General features: G+C 40.5%; 3 protein-coding genes and 1 long non-coding RNA gene across 8 annotated transcripts in view; 2 read left to right on the forward strand and 2 right to left on the reverse strand.

The window, feature by feature from the left end:
* LOC108062252 (cyclic nucleotide-gated channel rod photoreceptor subunit alpha) overlaps positions 1-7,472 on the reverse strand; it is a 68,419-nt gene extending 60,947 nt beyond the window's left edge. For all 5 annotated transcript variants that reach the window (XM_070214022.1, XM_070214020.1, XM_070214021.1 and 2 more), the window contains exon 1: positions 7,078-7,472. The gene's annotated coding sequence lies outside the window, so the exon portion shown is untranslated. The remainder of the gene's footprint in view (positions 1-7,077) is intronic.
* The window catches only part of LOC108061444 (putative inorganic phosphate cotransporter), a 62,845-nt gene that overhangs the window by 9,124 nt on the left and 37,796 nt on the right, over positions 1-15,925 (forward strand). The window lies entirely within an intron of this gene.
* On the forward strand, positions 11,207-14,761 carry blw (ATP synthase subunit alpha blw, mitochondrial). Its single transcript, XM_017147596.3, has 4 exons — positions 11,207-11,365; positions 12,015-12,595; positions 13,202-14,003; positions 14,063-14,761. Exons 1-4 carry the CDS (start codon positions 11,300-11,302, stop codon positions 14,270-14,272), a joined length of 1,659 nt encoding a protein of 552 aa, XP_017003085.1. The 5' UTR covers positions 11,207-11,299; the 3' UTR covers positions 14,273-14,761.
* Positions 14,385-14,991, reverse strand: LOC138912308 (uncharacterized). Its single transcript, XR_011417834.1, has 2 exons — positions 14,849-14,991; positions 14,385-14,794 (listed from the first exon to the last, which is right to left on the reverse strand). It is a non-coding gene; the product is annotated as an uncharacterized lncRNA (long non-coding RNA).

The raw sequence follows: 15,925 nt of genomic DNA on the forward strand, positions 1-15,925 counted from the left end.
AAAGAAGGAAACTTTAAATGCCTTTAAAAATAATTCACCCACAGTAATTCCTCTTGGCACACTTCCTTAAAAATTCACAGCAACGCCCGTTTGCATCAGTTTCATCGTTGGCCTGTCAATTTGCTTTTTGGCATTTCAACTGCCATTTTATCGTTTTCGGTGCGAATATGGGCACACGCAAAAAATATTTATTTCTATCAGCTAAAAGAAAACATATTCTGACATTTTAATATTTTGTTTTTATTATAGTGTCGCACACACACGGGCACGCAGATGCTTTTAAATATTTCAGACATATGTAATGCCCCAGAATAACCATCGATACCCGGGCTGCCTCTGTCAGTTTGCTCTGGCTGTCATTGCTTTTAAAAACTTTACGGTACTTGTTCATATTTTTGGTATTTTCATGCAAAAATATTATATAGGGTGGACCAATATGTCCGAAAATCTCTTAAATTTTTTCTCGCTAAACTCAAAAACTTAAAGAACTCTTAAGTAATTTTGGTAAACATTTTTTTTGGTTTAAGACCACTTTTCTAAAATAGAATTCCTATGTATTCTAATATTTGAAAAAAAAAGGAGTTTTAGCAATTGGGACACCCTAATGCCTATTCAAATATGTATATGTAGTAAATTTCAAAACGCATATCGAGTGAAAAGTGTCAGAGTCAAAGTTGGAGTAAGGTCAAGTTTCGTGTTCCCTTTTGATATCTGCAAAATGTCTGCCAATCACAGCCGTGTGTGAATGTGTGTGTGTATAAAAGTTAGAGTCCTTTGCTATTTCACATATCTTTTGCCTTTGAATCCAGCAGCTGCTGCTTTTATGCTTTTCTCCCACATCATCGGCGGTGTCGAGATGTCGATGTCGATGTCGTAGAGTCGTAGAATCGTTGTCGTCGCATTGCACATAAAACACTTTTATTGCTCATTTAGATATTTATGCGCAGTTTTATTATAATGAAAATTGTGCGTATGCGTGCGGTTTTTATTGTGATTGCATTGAGGGCAACGAAACCAGTTCAGAGCCAGCTTCGAGATGTGGTGCGTCACACGGGAAAGCGGAAAAACGGAAAAGCGAGCAGGAGAGACAGAGTTTTCGTTCTCTATCTGGATTCACATCTGTGTTCAGAGTTTTCAAACTTTCAACTGCACGTGGTTTTGATTTGTTTTCGCCATGCCCCCTCAACTGCTTGAAGCTCAATTTTACGCAGCTTTTGCTTTTGCATTTTATGCGTTCTTGCTTTTTACGAGCCTCACGTCGACCACAAAACAAATTCAAATGGCAAAAGGCGAATGCTGAATGGTAAATGTCGCAAATCGCGATCTGAGCCAAAAGCCAAAGCTGATAAGTGCCCGCAAAAGTAGGCAACGATTTTTCATTGCTTCCTGAGCTTCTGGCTGCTGTGTGGCATTTAATTGCAAATTTATGTGTGTGCGCGTGGGGAGAAATTAATGGCCGAAACTGCGTAACGAGCATTCGAAAAAATATACCCCATGATTGGCCCTGGAATATTATTGTACCGTTAATTAACGCTCAAATTAAATCGATAAAAGTGCAGAGATGGTTTATATATTTTTAAGGATTGTAGCACATACATATATATAACTTTATGCATTCACTTCAAGGGATTAACATGGTAATTTGAAGAATGTGTGGCTTACATTACGGCAATATAATGGTTATCGTTTGGGCGTGATTATATTTTTACAAATTGTAGAATAGTATCGGAAGTTAACATCAAACTAATTATATATATAATTCTTGAGTTTAGGTTATATTGAAACCGAATCCATGTATCCATATAGTGTCTTTGCCAATGTCGAAATAAAGGTTTTTTCATACATTTTAGCAGTTTTCAGCTTATTGAAATTAATTCACAAATTATTAAACCAACAAACAATGAGGTTGAAACACCTCAAACCACTTGAAATCGACAACAGCAGAACAACAGCCGCAGCAATAATAATTACAAACCAATTAAAAGCATATTTACATATTGTCTTTGTCATAATGCAGTCGAAGATACAGAGACAAATACATGGCCTACAATCGAATGCGATTACACACATATACACAGTTGTGGGCGCATCGCTGGGGAATCGACAACAACAACAGCCATGACAACGACAACTGATTGACGGCAAACTGTCAATGACACGAACCCCAACTCAGATGCACACGCAAATGTTATGGCCGCCCACCAAAACCACCCACCGCTCCACCACCACCCACATAGCCTTATAGGCATTGCATTTGCGAGTGAGTCTGTATGAATGTAAGATTAAGCAAATATTGCGGCAAATTCAATTTTCCATTCAACGCAATTGAGTAAATGCAAATCACTTGGCCAGCAAAAGGCGTTAACAAACTGCAACGCTTTCCACACGAGATGCTGATGTAATGTTCTAAATTACGGATGAAATTTAAGCCCATCTGGCGCACAAAGGCCACAAATAGAATTTAACTGAAGCTAAAACCAATTCAATTAATATGTATCAATTGCGTTATAATAGGAAAATTGCACATCATAGGAAAAATTAATATGATATACAATATAAATATGTTTTATGGAGTTTCATGAAGCTTAGGGAAAGCATTTAAAAATAAATTGTAATTCTTAGATAGTTTAATCAACAATGCAAACTACAATTATGATGCTTCTTAAGGATTTGCCCGACCGAGTCAACCATTTTGGGTGATAATATTTAACCAATGACAAAGGGCCGAAACTATAATTTTACTAATGCCTAAAACCTGAGATTGCTTTGAATTTCTCCTTGACTCACGAAGTGTTTTCATGCCTGTTTACACCTGCTTTATGCTTTGTGCGAGGGTCCAGTTTTGAATGGAATTTTAGAGCTGCTGCTGGCAACCATTATTTGCCAATTGCATCTGCCCACATTCCTCTACGCATATTTCTACTCGCTTTACACACACAAAAACACCGAGAAAAACTGTTTAAATTATTTTCAGACCTGCCTTAAATAGAACCTCAGATAAAACCAGATAATAGGAATCAAGAATATTTTCCTTTTTCGAAAAGCCCATTTAGTTATATTTTATAATGTTTTTTAGATGATACAAATATACCACGTTTAGATTTTTTGGAAGAAAACTATTTTATATTTCCAACAAAAAAGCATATGTTACTGACCAGCATTAAGACAAGTTTTTAATACTTTAATTTTCGGGGCACTGGACCTGAAATCGAGCCTAGATGCTGTTCCATGCTATACATTACAAATAAAATAGTACTCCACGTGGAATTGTTTCTCTGAGTGCACACACCGACGCAATCTGGTCCATTAGACTGGTCAGTTGGCCAGTTGACATCCATCCTCACGAGTCTCGTTTCGTCTCCTTTGGCTAATGCGGCCACTGGGCAGTCAACTGGTTCGTCCCCATCGCTGGCACTCCTTATATAGTACGCAGTTCGTACATACAAATATATGTTTGTATGTACTGTAGCTGTGTTGATTTTGCCCTTTGGCTGACACAGAATGTTGTTGACTTTGCATATTAAAACAAAATGAGAATGCAGAAGCGGGTAACAACAAAATGGGAACATTGTCCAAAGATTGCAGGGTTGCGAGGGGGTGGGAAAGGGAGAGGGGTTTGGGGCACTTATAAGGCTACTTTTTCATTTGTGACGCCCACGTTAAACTTTAATTAATTATATACAGTTTGTTTGGCAAATTAAAAATTGTTGACTTTCACAGAATCGCAGAATGATGACGAGGACGATGGAGAGGAACCAGAAAATGAGGTTGGGAGAATTTTAATTAGGCAGCGCTACACACAAACACACACAAACAAACGAACGCAGGCAGACAGAGAAAAACGGAAGATTGCGTAAGAGGCTTAATGCGAGAAAATGGAGGAAAAGCTACTGTAGCAAAATGTGAAATGCTGTCGAGTGTGACGTCCAATAAGAATTAGTGGCCAACAGGAGCATCAAAAAGACCGAATTGTTGCTGTTTTTCGTTATTGCCATTGATTGACACGAAAAGCGGCCACGCTTTCAGGTGTACAAGTGAGTGTGTGTGGGAATTCCACGGATCCGCAATTTTTGGCCCGGACACGGAGAAATCGGGTGAAAGGTCCAGGGCGTTGAGTGCCTGCTTTTCAGTGGCTGACGGGAGAGTTGGAGAGATGGGGCGGAAGGAGGACTCCAACGTGGCCATCCACGCTAATTGGAGCACGTCGTAGACCACTCCTCCACTGAGAAAAAATCCAGCATCAATATCAAAATCATCAGAACTGCAAAATTTGTCTATCGATTGAATAGTTCCCAAGTTCACCTTTCATTTTATAGATGTTTGAGTAAGAATATTTCAATTGTATTTCAATTATGCAATTTGTATTGGTATCACCCAAGTGAAGTTCGGTTAAAAAATCAATGTAGAATAATTTCTTTGGCATTGAGTTAAAATCGGGAGTATTAAATTAAATAGTCTGAAATTTATATATCTTATTTTTTATTTTCTTACACTTTTTATTTGCGGCTACAAAGTCGCTCAATTAAGTTACAAAATTTTGTTAACTATTTACAGAAATTTCCTTTCAGTTTACACGTACAGGGACCCAGGTGAAAACGAAGAAGTGCACTTAATTGGAATACGACGGAAAGGGCAGCGCAAGTGCGTCGCCGTTGCTCTATGATTAATTAGTGGCCAGAGGAAAGGTTTGTGGGCAATATAGAAAAGGAAGCGGGTGAGAAACTAAAACTGTCCCCAGAAATGATTGATACCTATTCAAAACTTTGTTAAGAGAAAATCGACCAAAATCAATTAAAAAGCAGTTTAGTTAAGGTTTCTTTTCGCTTTATAATTGCCAAGTTTTTCTTTTTGTACTGTCTTCTTAAATCAACTTAATTTTCTTTAAAGCTAGAGCTGAGAATTAAATTCTGTGTAACTCGAGCAGCTGTTGCCTGATTTTAAGCAGCCCTGCCAAGCAATCTCTCTAGAGAATTCCCCCACAAAGCCCAGCTTTTCTTGACGTTTGTCGCGTTTCGTCTTACGCATAATTAGCCGGCGTAAGTAAACTCCTTAAGCTGCAGTTAAAAGCCATAAAACTTGCGCGCATCGTTTGCTGTCATGTTAAATTCATAATTTCAATTTCAAATTGTTATTACAGCCGTCGTTGTTTTTTCCACCCCCCCTGTTGGCCGCCCCATCATTTCATTCCATCTCAACATCCCCTTCACGTTCCTGCCTGATTATTATTGACAGTTGCCGACGTCTTCTGTTCTGTTCTGTTCTGTTCCGTTGGTGTTGCTGTTGTTTTGCTTTAGTTGTCTGACACACCCTATCCTGCTCATTTTAGTCTCATAAATATGCAAATTAATCATTTGCGGAAATTTACATACTTAATAAGTCGCTTTAATTAAATGTTCACGCACGCATGCCTTGCAATCTTGCCCCCGAGAATCGCATGAAATCGGTGGAATCCTTTTTTCCACATTAATGCCAGCTCGTTAATTGTGCTGCAGCTAAAACTCATCTCTATAGCGCTGAAACTCGATTTGAGTCAGGGGAAACGTAAAAAAAAAACCCAAGGCTTGGCAACTGTTTCGCATATTTCGGGAGACAGTCACGTTTCATTCAAAGCACCAGTGGCAACAGCACAAAAACAGTTTATCTGCCGAAAACAGCAAACAAAAATTAAAAAAACAAAAAAAGGAGACTGAATGAAGAGCACAGAAATCTTTTTTATGTGTTCAACGAAAATTTTCCCCAAAACGAAAATGAGCACCAGGACCGGTGGCATTATAAAAAAAATCCCCGAAAAAGTATGCAAACTGTGAGGCGCAGCGAACATAAATTAACATTTTTATGCCCCGCTGCAATGGACCAACAAGAAGTTGGCTCACAAAACTGGTCGGATGGGCGGGTCTCGAGACTGGAGGCTTGAATAGTGGGTGGATTCGACTGCGGGGCCTACGAGAGTCCTTTCTAATGCCCGCATTATTTACGAGGAAGCTGAGGGCCCATTCACATCTCTCCATTCCATTTCATTTCTCTACTGTTCTGTTCGTTTCCATTTCGCTTCGTTTCCATTTCGCATCGCCGCATTCTTTGCCATTTGCCTTTGACGCCACAAATAATTTTAATTGGTTTTCCTTTTTGGGGAGACCCTCGACCCCAGATGGTAATGACTTTATTTCTAAATATTGTATATTCAGTGAGGTTGAAAACCATAAGACCATAACTTGTAATCGATAAAGTTTAGGTCGTGAAACAGCAAAAAATATCAACAAAAATGGTCATCAATGTTGTGTCAAAGTATCAAAGTAAATCAAATTGAAAAGAGAAAAGTTTTAACTAAGTATGAAACGACAATTTAATGTTTGCCTAACGATTTTTTCGTATGCTTTGAAAATGTAAATGAATCATTTTTTACATAAATATAAGTAAAACCCAATAACTTAGATCTTCTCACTTTATTTTTATTGTTTTATCGTATTTAACTTAGATAAACATTTTTTTTGGAAGAATACTTCTTTGTCAACAGGATTTCGTTTAGATATTAAACTTCATTCGTTTACCAAAATCTAGATAGTGTATGTACTAGTTCATCCTTTAGATAAGCTACACTATTTTCCATTATTTAAGTTTTGCAAGTGTGTTTGTGTTGCAGCCGCAATTGCAATTTGATTTGGCTAAATTTGCATACATTTGTGTCTGTGTGTGTTGTTTGTGGGTTTGCACTTGCAACTTTTGGTTTTGATGAATGGGAAAACAGTTGATGGCAGATAGAAGGTGGGGAGATGTGGGATGTGCAACCACAATTATGTGAATTAGGTTTTTCTCAAAATTATATAATTGCCACAATCCTCAATTTAATATTATGAATACGAATACAAATTCGTAATTAATTCGGAATCATCACCGAAAGATAAATTCTGGTATATGCTAGTTTCCAAAGAGTTTTTTAATGGTTGGAAGCTTTAACTTATTTTAAAATATACTTTCAAAATGATATTATCCTTATTTTGTTTGGTGAAAAAGCAAAAAGATTTTAATAAATGACAATTTGTGGCATACTTTTTTGGGCTTTGCTAACTTTTTACTCACCTTTCTTCGCTGCAAGTTTCACTTTTGCTTTCGTTTTTTCTTCACCTCTCACTCGCTCTCTCTCTCTTTCGTCCACTTTCTCTTTCTCTTTGACTCTCCTTTTTATATATTTTTTTCTAAGACAGCTTAGCAATCCATTGTTTTAGTTGTCGCTGCTTTAGTTGTTGTTTTTGTTGTCATTCCGAAGTCAGCGACACACACGCACACACACTGGTACACACACGCATTACGGTTGTGGGAGAGGGATGGCGAACGAGCGGGCGAATTCATTAGGCATGCGGGAATTTTAATTTCACTTGCTCACACGCGCGCACATATGTGGCGACATATTTCTCAAACATTTTCGTTAGTCGATGTTGCTGCTGTTGTTTTTGTTTTTTCTCCCGTAGATGATGTTGCTGTTGTTGCTACGCATCCTTTGGCCTTTGTTCTTGCCCGTGCGGCGCTTTTCAATTTGCATGTCGCGCTGACCTTGCCGCCAAGTGGAAATAACTGTGCCAGCACACACGCACACACACGTACGTTCACGCTGACAGCTGTCAAAAATTGCGGATGGCGGAAGGCGGATGGCGAATGGCGAATGGCGAATAGCGGATGTGGGATGCGAATGCGGATTTTACAGCTGGATGCGGAGCAGGAGCCTGTTGTAGATGCCGACGATATGCGGCTGCCGGCAAGGATAACGGTCCAAAATCTCCATCTTTGCAAAAAACTAGAGAGTTTAATGTTCAGTCAAGTGCCCGTGCCCGAGTGAGACGGAGGACCACACACTCCCCTGCTTCCTCTTTCTCTTCGTCTTCCTCTCCCACTCGCACTCCCTTCTCCTTAGCTTATTTATCTTTTTCCCGTTGCCTTTGTTCTACGCTCTCCGTGCGTGCGTTTGTCTGTGTGTGATGACAAATTTCTGTCATTGTCTGTGTGCAGCAGCAGCAGGAGCAGCAACCAAAAATATAAAAACGAAAAGCCAAGAAGAATCGCCAAGAAGCGCTTCCAGTTTCAGAGTGTTCTTCTTTTTTTATATGTTTTTTGGAGATTGGATGCTGGATGCCCAAGTCTCTGTTGTTGCGATAATTTGCATAATAATCGTTGATTTCCAAAAATTAAAAAAAAATTAACCAAAAACCGGATAACACGTGGCCAGAAATTGGAATATTTTTAATGGCCCCGAAAAAAGCAGCTGGCTGGTTGGGCGGCCGGAGGAGGCGAGAGTCCAGCGGGCTTATCCTCGCACAAATTCACATTAATGGCACATGCAATTTTCCCCTACATTTGGCACCTAGCGCCCAGCTTTCACCCGCTGTACCGTTATGTACCGTTTAATGCCGATGTACCGTTATACCGCCGCGTTGTGTTCACAGGACCGCACAAGCTCAGACTGAAGCGACGAAGTGAAGCTGCGTGAGCGAGCGGCTGGATGCTTTCACGCTTTATTACTAAAAAAAAGAGGTCCTTTTTGCTTTCGTTCGCTCGCGCGCACAGCTTCCTGTGCTTCCTCTTCTTCTCTCGTGTGTAGACTTTCTCGCCGCGCTCTCTCTGCGTTCAAGCTCTCGTGCAGGCGCTTTCCAGCCCACCGCCACCCACTCTCCCGCACACAAGGAGAGAGCGAGGCGGCGCAACAATGAAACGCTCGAAAGTCTACAAAATGAACAGACCGTTTTAATAACTCGGCCATCTAGAGGATATTTTGAAAGTGTTCCGAAAAACACATTCGGGGAAAAGTTTGAGAAAGTAAATTCCCACGAAAATCTATAAGTGTTGGTTGCGGTTCCTCAAGTTTTTGGGGGCCTAAACAGCTTTTCACTGCCTACTTTTATTATTTTGGCATTATTTTTTTTATCCTTCCTAAGGGGGCTATATATTATATATATATAGGGGAGAGTGGGGGAATTTCGTCACAGGGGCAATTTCGTCACCTGCAATATCTCGGAATCCATAAGTCGTAAAAATATATAATTTTTTTGTTTTAGACCTTCAAGACGGCCAGACACAACCAATGCATTTGTTTTGCACAGAAGGCCAAGATAATTAAGCTATAATATTAAATGTGTTTTAACAGTTCAAAAGCTACATTTAGTTCTCGACAAAATTTTTTCTGTATGCCACAATTCAAAAGGAATAAGATACACGATTTTTTATATAATACACAGTGCTATAATGTGCATTTCTGCGTCAGTGATTTTTAACTTCGCGCCTAATTTCGGAAGAAAAATAATTATTTCTAAAAAAGTACTGTCTGGGGAAATTTCGCCACCCTACGCTAAGGGTAAATTCGCACCTATTTTAAATACATAATTTTTATATTTGACGAGCTGGCTAACGAACAGACTACCAGCAGCAGCAACAAATATATGACGTCAACAAAAATGGTACGCTTGATCAGTGTAGCATATTTACAGGCGTTAACTCCCTACATTTTTCAGGTGACGAAATTGCCCTGGTGGTGTGGTGATTTTACCCCCCTGTGTGTCGAGATTGCCCCAGTATATTGGTTTTACTTTTTAATTTTTTATAAATCACCAAGGTAATAAAAAAAAATAGGGGAATGTCACATTTTAAAGCTTGGTGCTAACCGCATTCAACAATAAAAATAGAAATATGATAACGTGTCTCAAGATGGACACAAAATAGCTTTGAAAAAATGCTGACGAAATTCCCCCACTCTCCCCTATATATATATAATATAGACGTCCGAATTTTGATAAATTGAATTCGAAATTTTAAAATGTTAAAGAATGGCTATATACCAGTGAAGAAGAGCATGTAATAAAAATTAACATAGATATAATTCTTTTAATTTTAAGGTGTCTCTCAGACACCCAATGAAGAACTACCAAATAATAACGGTTAACCCTATTCATATATTCCTAAATCTATACATATTTTGATTATCTTCCAAGCTTTCTGATTTTGCTTGGAAAAGCTTTCTGTGACACCCCAAATAAATTATTATTATTATTATATCTGAGGAAGACAACACCATACATCATATTTATTTATTATTAAGTTTTTATTAAATAAAATGTTGTAGCTTGTGAGTATTATATCACTAATAAATTTAAAATCAAAATAATAAAAAAAATGTTTAGCGTGAATTATGTAAACAGAAAAGCAAAAACTATCGCATGGACTGCCATCGCTAAGGGTGACCAGAACAGCCCAGTGTGACCGCAGAAACATCGATGTTTGCAGACATCGATGTTTTTCAAAAAACATCGAATAAAACATCGATGTTTGGAAATTTTTTTAGAAAATGTTATAATATAAATGTTATAATAAATAAATCTCAATGGTTTTTTTATTTATCCGTCGTTTATAGCTTAAGCAGCGTCGCGCCTACACCACCAAAACCATTCCCTATAGATTCAAGCAAATAATTAAACATTATAATTATCATAATACGAACAAGAAAGGAAGCTAGCGGCCAACCGAAGCTTATATACTCTTGCAGATCTTTCCTCTTAACTAACAAAAACATTACATTTAGATTTAATTGCGTATATGCTAAAACAATGTTCATTTTAGCTGCTTTCGTATTATTTTGGCTTTCATTTTTTGATCCTCCAAATTTTGGTGTTTATAATTTAATTCGAAGTTTTGAAATGTTAAAGAAAAGCTATATCCCAGAAAATACGGGAATGTAATAAAAATCAAGGAAAATATATTTTTTTTCCTATTAATTTCCTATTATTTTCCGACAATTCGTATGGCAGCTAAATGATATAGTGATCCAATTTTTTAAAATTTTTATTCGAAATTCAGAAATATTTAAAAAATTATATTCCCAAGAGTAGAAGATAACATTTCAAAAAAACACCGAAGCTACGTTACGTTTTATGTTTTTTTTCTGATCCTTCCTATGTGAGCTATAAGATATAGTTGTCCGATCCGGTCGGTTATATATATATATATATATTCTTTATTGGGTCGGAAACCTCTCCTTCACTGCGTTGCAAACATCTGACTGAAATCATTTTTCCCTCTGCAACGGTACAGAAATGTACCCTATTACAATTCTTTAACGTTCATTTTTCTTTGAACAGTGATGGCCCTAAAAACATCGATGGTCCAAAAAAACATCGATGCATCGATGTTTCCATCGATGTTTCTCCACCTCTAACGTCAGGCCAGCAACCATCTTGTGAAAAGTACTACGAGTGTGGAGAGGAGTTGGTGTAGGAATTGTACAATTACTTCTGCGGCGAAAAGTTAAAAAGCATACAAAATGTCGATTATTTCCGCCCGCCTGGCGTCCTCGGTCGCCCGTAACCTGCCCAAGGCTGCCAACCAGGTATAACCCCCGAAATTCCGGCCATAATACGCCCGGAAAAAGTTGGCAAAAAAGATGTCATACATAACCGAATCGATGGGGTATTTTGCAAAAATTAGTGGATCGCGTGCGCCAGAGCTTGACAAAACAATGGATAGAGATTCTCTGGACCCCTAGGAAGCCTTTAAATTGGATTTCCCTGCTTTTCTAGCGACCATTCGTGTTACGCAATGCGGCAACTTACAAAGCGGCCGCTGAAATTTGTGGGTTGTCAGGGTTACATAATCAGTGCGAGCCAGAATTTCCGTAAGAAAATCCAATTGCCTGGCCAATTGGACGGCAAAAGTGTGTGAAAAACGTTAAATACTCTTTGTTTTTGTGGTCAGATTACATAATTTCGATGTAGGGGGAGATGCGGTGGAGACCAATTTTGAGGTTAGGTGCGGGTGTCAAGCAAGTGGTGAAGGTGGAATAGAATGCAAAGTGGGGATGCACCGACAGACAGATACCCTGCAAAAGGCGTTTGCAGCTACTTAAGATCCGTGGAGAGCTGGAGAGAAGGTGCTTAGGGCATACCCTGCCCCCTGTGATTATCCAACTGCGATGTGCCCCACACACACCTTACATAATCTCGCATAATCATATGGATTACCCTCTTTTTTTCGCACAGGTCGCCTGCAAAGCCGCCTATCCCGCCGCCACCCTTGCTGCCCGCAAGTTCCATGTGGCCAGCTCGCAGCGCAGCGCCGAGATCTCCAACATCCTGGAGGAGCGCATCCTGGGCGTCGCCCCCAAGGCCGACCTGGAGGAGACCGGCCGTGTGCTGAGCATCGGTGACGGTATCGCCCGTGTGTACGGCCTGAACAACATCCAGGCCGATGAGATGGTGGAGTTCTCCTCCGGCCTGAAGGGCATGGCCCTCAACTTGGAGCCCGACAACGTCGGCGTGGTGGTCTTCGGTAACGACAAGCTGATCAAGCAGGGCGATATCGTCAAGCGTACCGGCGCCATCGTGGATGTGCCCGTCGGCGATGAGCTGCTGGGTCGCGTCGTCGATGCCCTGGGAAATGCCATCGACGGCAAGGGCGCCATCAACACCAAGGACCGTTTCCGTGTCGGCATCAAGGCCCCCGGCATCATCCCCCGTGTGTCCGTGAGGGAGCCCATGCAGACCGGCATCAAGGCCGTCGACTCGCTGGTGCCCATCGGCCGTGGACAGCGTGAGCTGATCATTGGCGATCGTCAGACCGGGTAAGACGATAGGGATTTTCTAACTATAACTTAATAATCCCATTTCCCGGGCTAAACTCAAAATATAAATTGGGAATAACAGTTAAATTTATATGTTCATTTTCAAACAACATAATTAAAACCATAGGTAGTAATTTACTGTTGACTAAGTACGAATTTTATAGTTCATAGTAAACGAGTTTACTTGTAGGTCTGATATAGATCTAATCTTAGTCTTTACTTTGACTCTATTAAAAATTAAAAGCTTAAATTTAAATACATAGGATTTGCAGATTTGAAGGGATTTGATTTGATTGCCTAACTCAATACCAAAGCAAAGGATTATTGTCCTTATTGTAAAGCAAATTAGGGTTCTATAATATAATTTTGAACACCATTGCTCAATAATTTTACTATCATATGGTTTGAAAAATGTCAGTTATAATATTTTTGTTTAATTACTTTAAAAAGCACAAGCAGAAAACTGTTACATTTAATAGAAATATTTATAAAAAATAATATCGTAATTTAAAATATGTACAGTAGCTAAAAATCATTTTATAATAATGACCGAGTGAACTTTTTTCAACCAACTTTAACCAAACAATTCCTCTATTTCACCTGCAGTAAGACCGCTCTGGCCATCGACACCATCATCAACCAGAAGCGCTTCAACGAGGCCCAGGACGAGTCGAAGAAGCTGTACTGCATCTACGTCGCCATTGGCCAGAAGCGTTCCACCGTCGCCCAGATCGTGAAGCGTCTGACCGACTCCGGCGCCATGGGCTACACCGTGATTGTGTCCGCCACCGCCTCCGATGCTGCTCCCCTGCAGTACTTGGCCCCCTACTCCGGATGCGCCATGGGCGAGTACTTCCGCGACAAGGGCAAGCACGCCCTGATCATCTACGACGATTTGTCCAAGCAGGCTGTGGCCTACCGTCAGATGTCCCTGCTGCTGCGTCGTCCCCCAGGTCGCGAGGCCTACCCCGGCGATGTGTTCTACCTGCATTCGCGTCTGCTTGAGCGTGCCGCCAAGATGTCGCCTGCCATGGGAGGTGGCTCCCTGACTGCCCTGCCCGTGATCGAGACCCAGGCTGGAGATGTGTCCGCCTACATTCCAACCAACGTCATCTCGATCACCGATGGACAGATCTTCTTGGAGACCGAGCTGTTCTACAAGGGTATCCGCCCTGCCATCAACGTCGGTCTGTCCGTGTCCCGTGTGGGCTCCGCTGCCCAGACCAAGGCCATGAAGCAGGTCGCCGGTTCCATGAAGCTGGAGTTGGCCCAGTACCGTGAGGTCGCTGCCTTCGCCCAGTTCGGTTCCGATCTGGATGCCGCCACCCAGCAGCTGCTGAACCGTGGTGTGCGCCTCACTGAGCTGCTCAAGCAGGGACAGTACGTGCCCATGGCCATTGAGGATCAGGTACGTAAGAGAAGGGAGTCCCGGTAATAAAACCACTAATGCTCCACCCAATCCACCAGGTCGCTGTCATCTACTGCGGTGTGCGCGGTCATCTGGACAAGATGGATCCCGCCAAGATCACCAAGTTCGAGAAGGAGTTCTTGCAGCACATCAAGACCTCCGAGCAGGCTCTGCTCGACACCATCGCCAAGGACGGTGCGATCTCGGAGGCGTCCGATGCCAAGCTGAAGGACATTGTTGCCAAGTTCTTGTCCACCTTCCAGGGTTAAGCATCAGCAGAACGACGAAAAAGTAGAGCAGCCGCATGCAATTAACATCCTAGATGGTTCGAACAATGCTGCCATCGCTGCGCGCCATCAACAAGAAGAAAAAATAACAACCTAAAGCTTAAGATAAACAGAAATTATACAACAAAAACAAGAGAAAACTCCTTTGCACATTCATGTTTTCCTACGTATCCCGCCAGGATCGCTTCTATTCCGTGGTCCTGCGCCGTCATGCCGCAAAATCTTGGGAGAGAGAGAGCAGGCGCAGGCGGCGGACTGGACAGCGTTTCCCAGCCGGATCCAGTTTCGAATTTCAGCGAAATATCCATGCGGTTCCTCCAACCTCCTAAACGATAGATAATCCCCGTTGTTCTTCTACCTTTAATGTGTAATCAATATTTTAAATATTGTAATCGAGAATAGTCGAAATAATGTCTGAGGATGATTGTGAAACGATGATGAATTAAAAACGATACTAAATTATACTCTAAATGAGCAAGATGTTTCTTCATTGCTGGGGATTGCCTATATTAAATTAATTAAATTTTAGTTCAGATTTTGAATGTCCTTTAAATTTACCGTATCATTGGGAACATCTTGAATAAGTAGTATTTGGTCCAGTAAGGGATATGAAATCTTGATCAGCTATATTAACATGACCTTTTTTAACGAAATTATTTGTACAGTGTAAAAGCTTTGTATCGTTGTAATTTATATGTTCGTACAAATATTTAAAAACTTTATCTGACTACTATATCCCAATGGTTTTGTAGGCTTTTTAAGATGTTAACTTCCGAGATATTTCGTATATTTTCCCAATATTTCCAAAGAATATTAAGATTTAGCAATATTGATTCTGCTGCGTAAGCGTTATCCGAATATTTTGGTAATCAGGTCCTAATCTTTTGCATAATAAAGATCCTGTCACCAACAGGGGGTTTCCGAACTAATCTTGGTTCTGGCGCTCAGCTGATCCCACAGACGACGAGCAGATGTCCTCTTCTCACCTCGTCCTTTTGCCTACCCGTAACCCCCTGACCTTTGTGCGAATTATCGACCCCTCGCTAAGTTACCTGAATGACTGGCTGCACTCCCAGGAACAGGATTAAATAAAAAGAACCCGGTGGTTCGAGTGGTTCGTGCTGTGCATATTTCGTTAACAGCAAGCCAGAAACGAAAGCAAGAAGTTCCCCAAAAAAAAACAGGGGCCCAAGACCCAAAAACTGTAAACCCGATTTATACGGCCTGAAGTTTTTATGACGCCGATTGCCAGTGGCAGCCAACATAAAATGTGCCAAAAGGGGGGACAAAGGGGGCGGCATGAAAAATTACTTTCTTTTTATTACCGTAAACAAAAATTAATGAGAGCCATAAAACCGTCAAACTTAAATTTCGAACAGGCGCACAGCAAATCCAGCAGGCCAAATACAGTGCTCGTTCTAAGAAGTGAACGCCCTGATTTATAACGATTATTTAGGTGGAAAATTATTTATTTTTATTATTTGCTAGGTATTATAGACCTGAAACTATAGCAAATATTAGCCTATAAAGCTTTAAGGTTTAAGGTATTCTAAACACTATAATATATTATAATCTTAAGTTCAATAATGTTCTAAGCGTGATATTTTAATTAATTTTAAACACTCGTTGAGAGAT

The sequence above is a fragment of the Drosophila takahashii genome, chromosome 2R, assembly GCF_030179915.1.
Source record: "Drosophila takahashii strain IR98-3 E-12201 chromosome 2R, DtakHiC1v2, whole genome shotgun sequence".
Classification (NCBI taxonomy): Eukaryota; Metazoa; Arthropoda; class Insecta; order Diptera; family Drosophilidae; genus Drosophila; species Drosophila takahashii.

Excerpts from the sequence above, each read along its gene's own strand:
- blw (XM_017147596.3), top strand. The coding sequence starts at position 11,300 with ATGTCGATTATTTCCGCCCGCCTGGCGTCCTCGGTCGCCCGTAACCTG. Across the intron at positions 11,366-12,014 it reads TGCCCAAGGCTGCCAACCAG|GTCGCCTGCAAAGCCGCCTA; the intron begins GTATAACCCCCG and ends TTTTTCGCACAG. Across the intron at positions 14,004-14,062 it reads CCATGGCCATTGAGGATCAG|GTCGCTGTCATCTACTGCGG; the intron begins GTACGTAAGAGA and ends CCAATCCACCAG.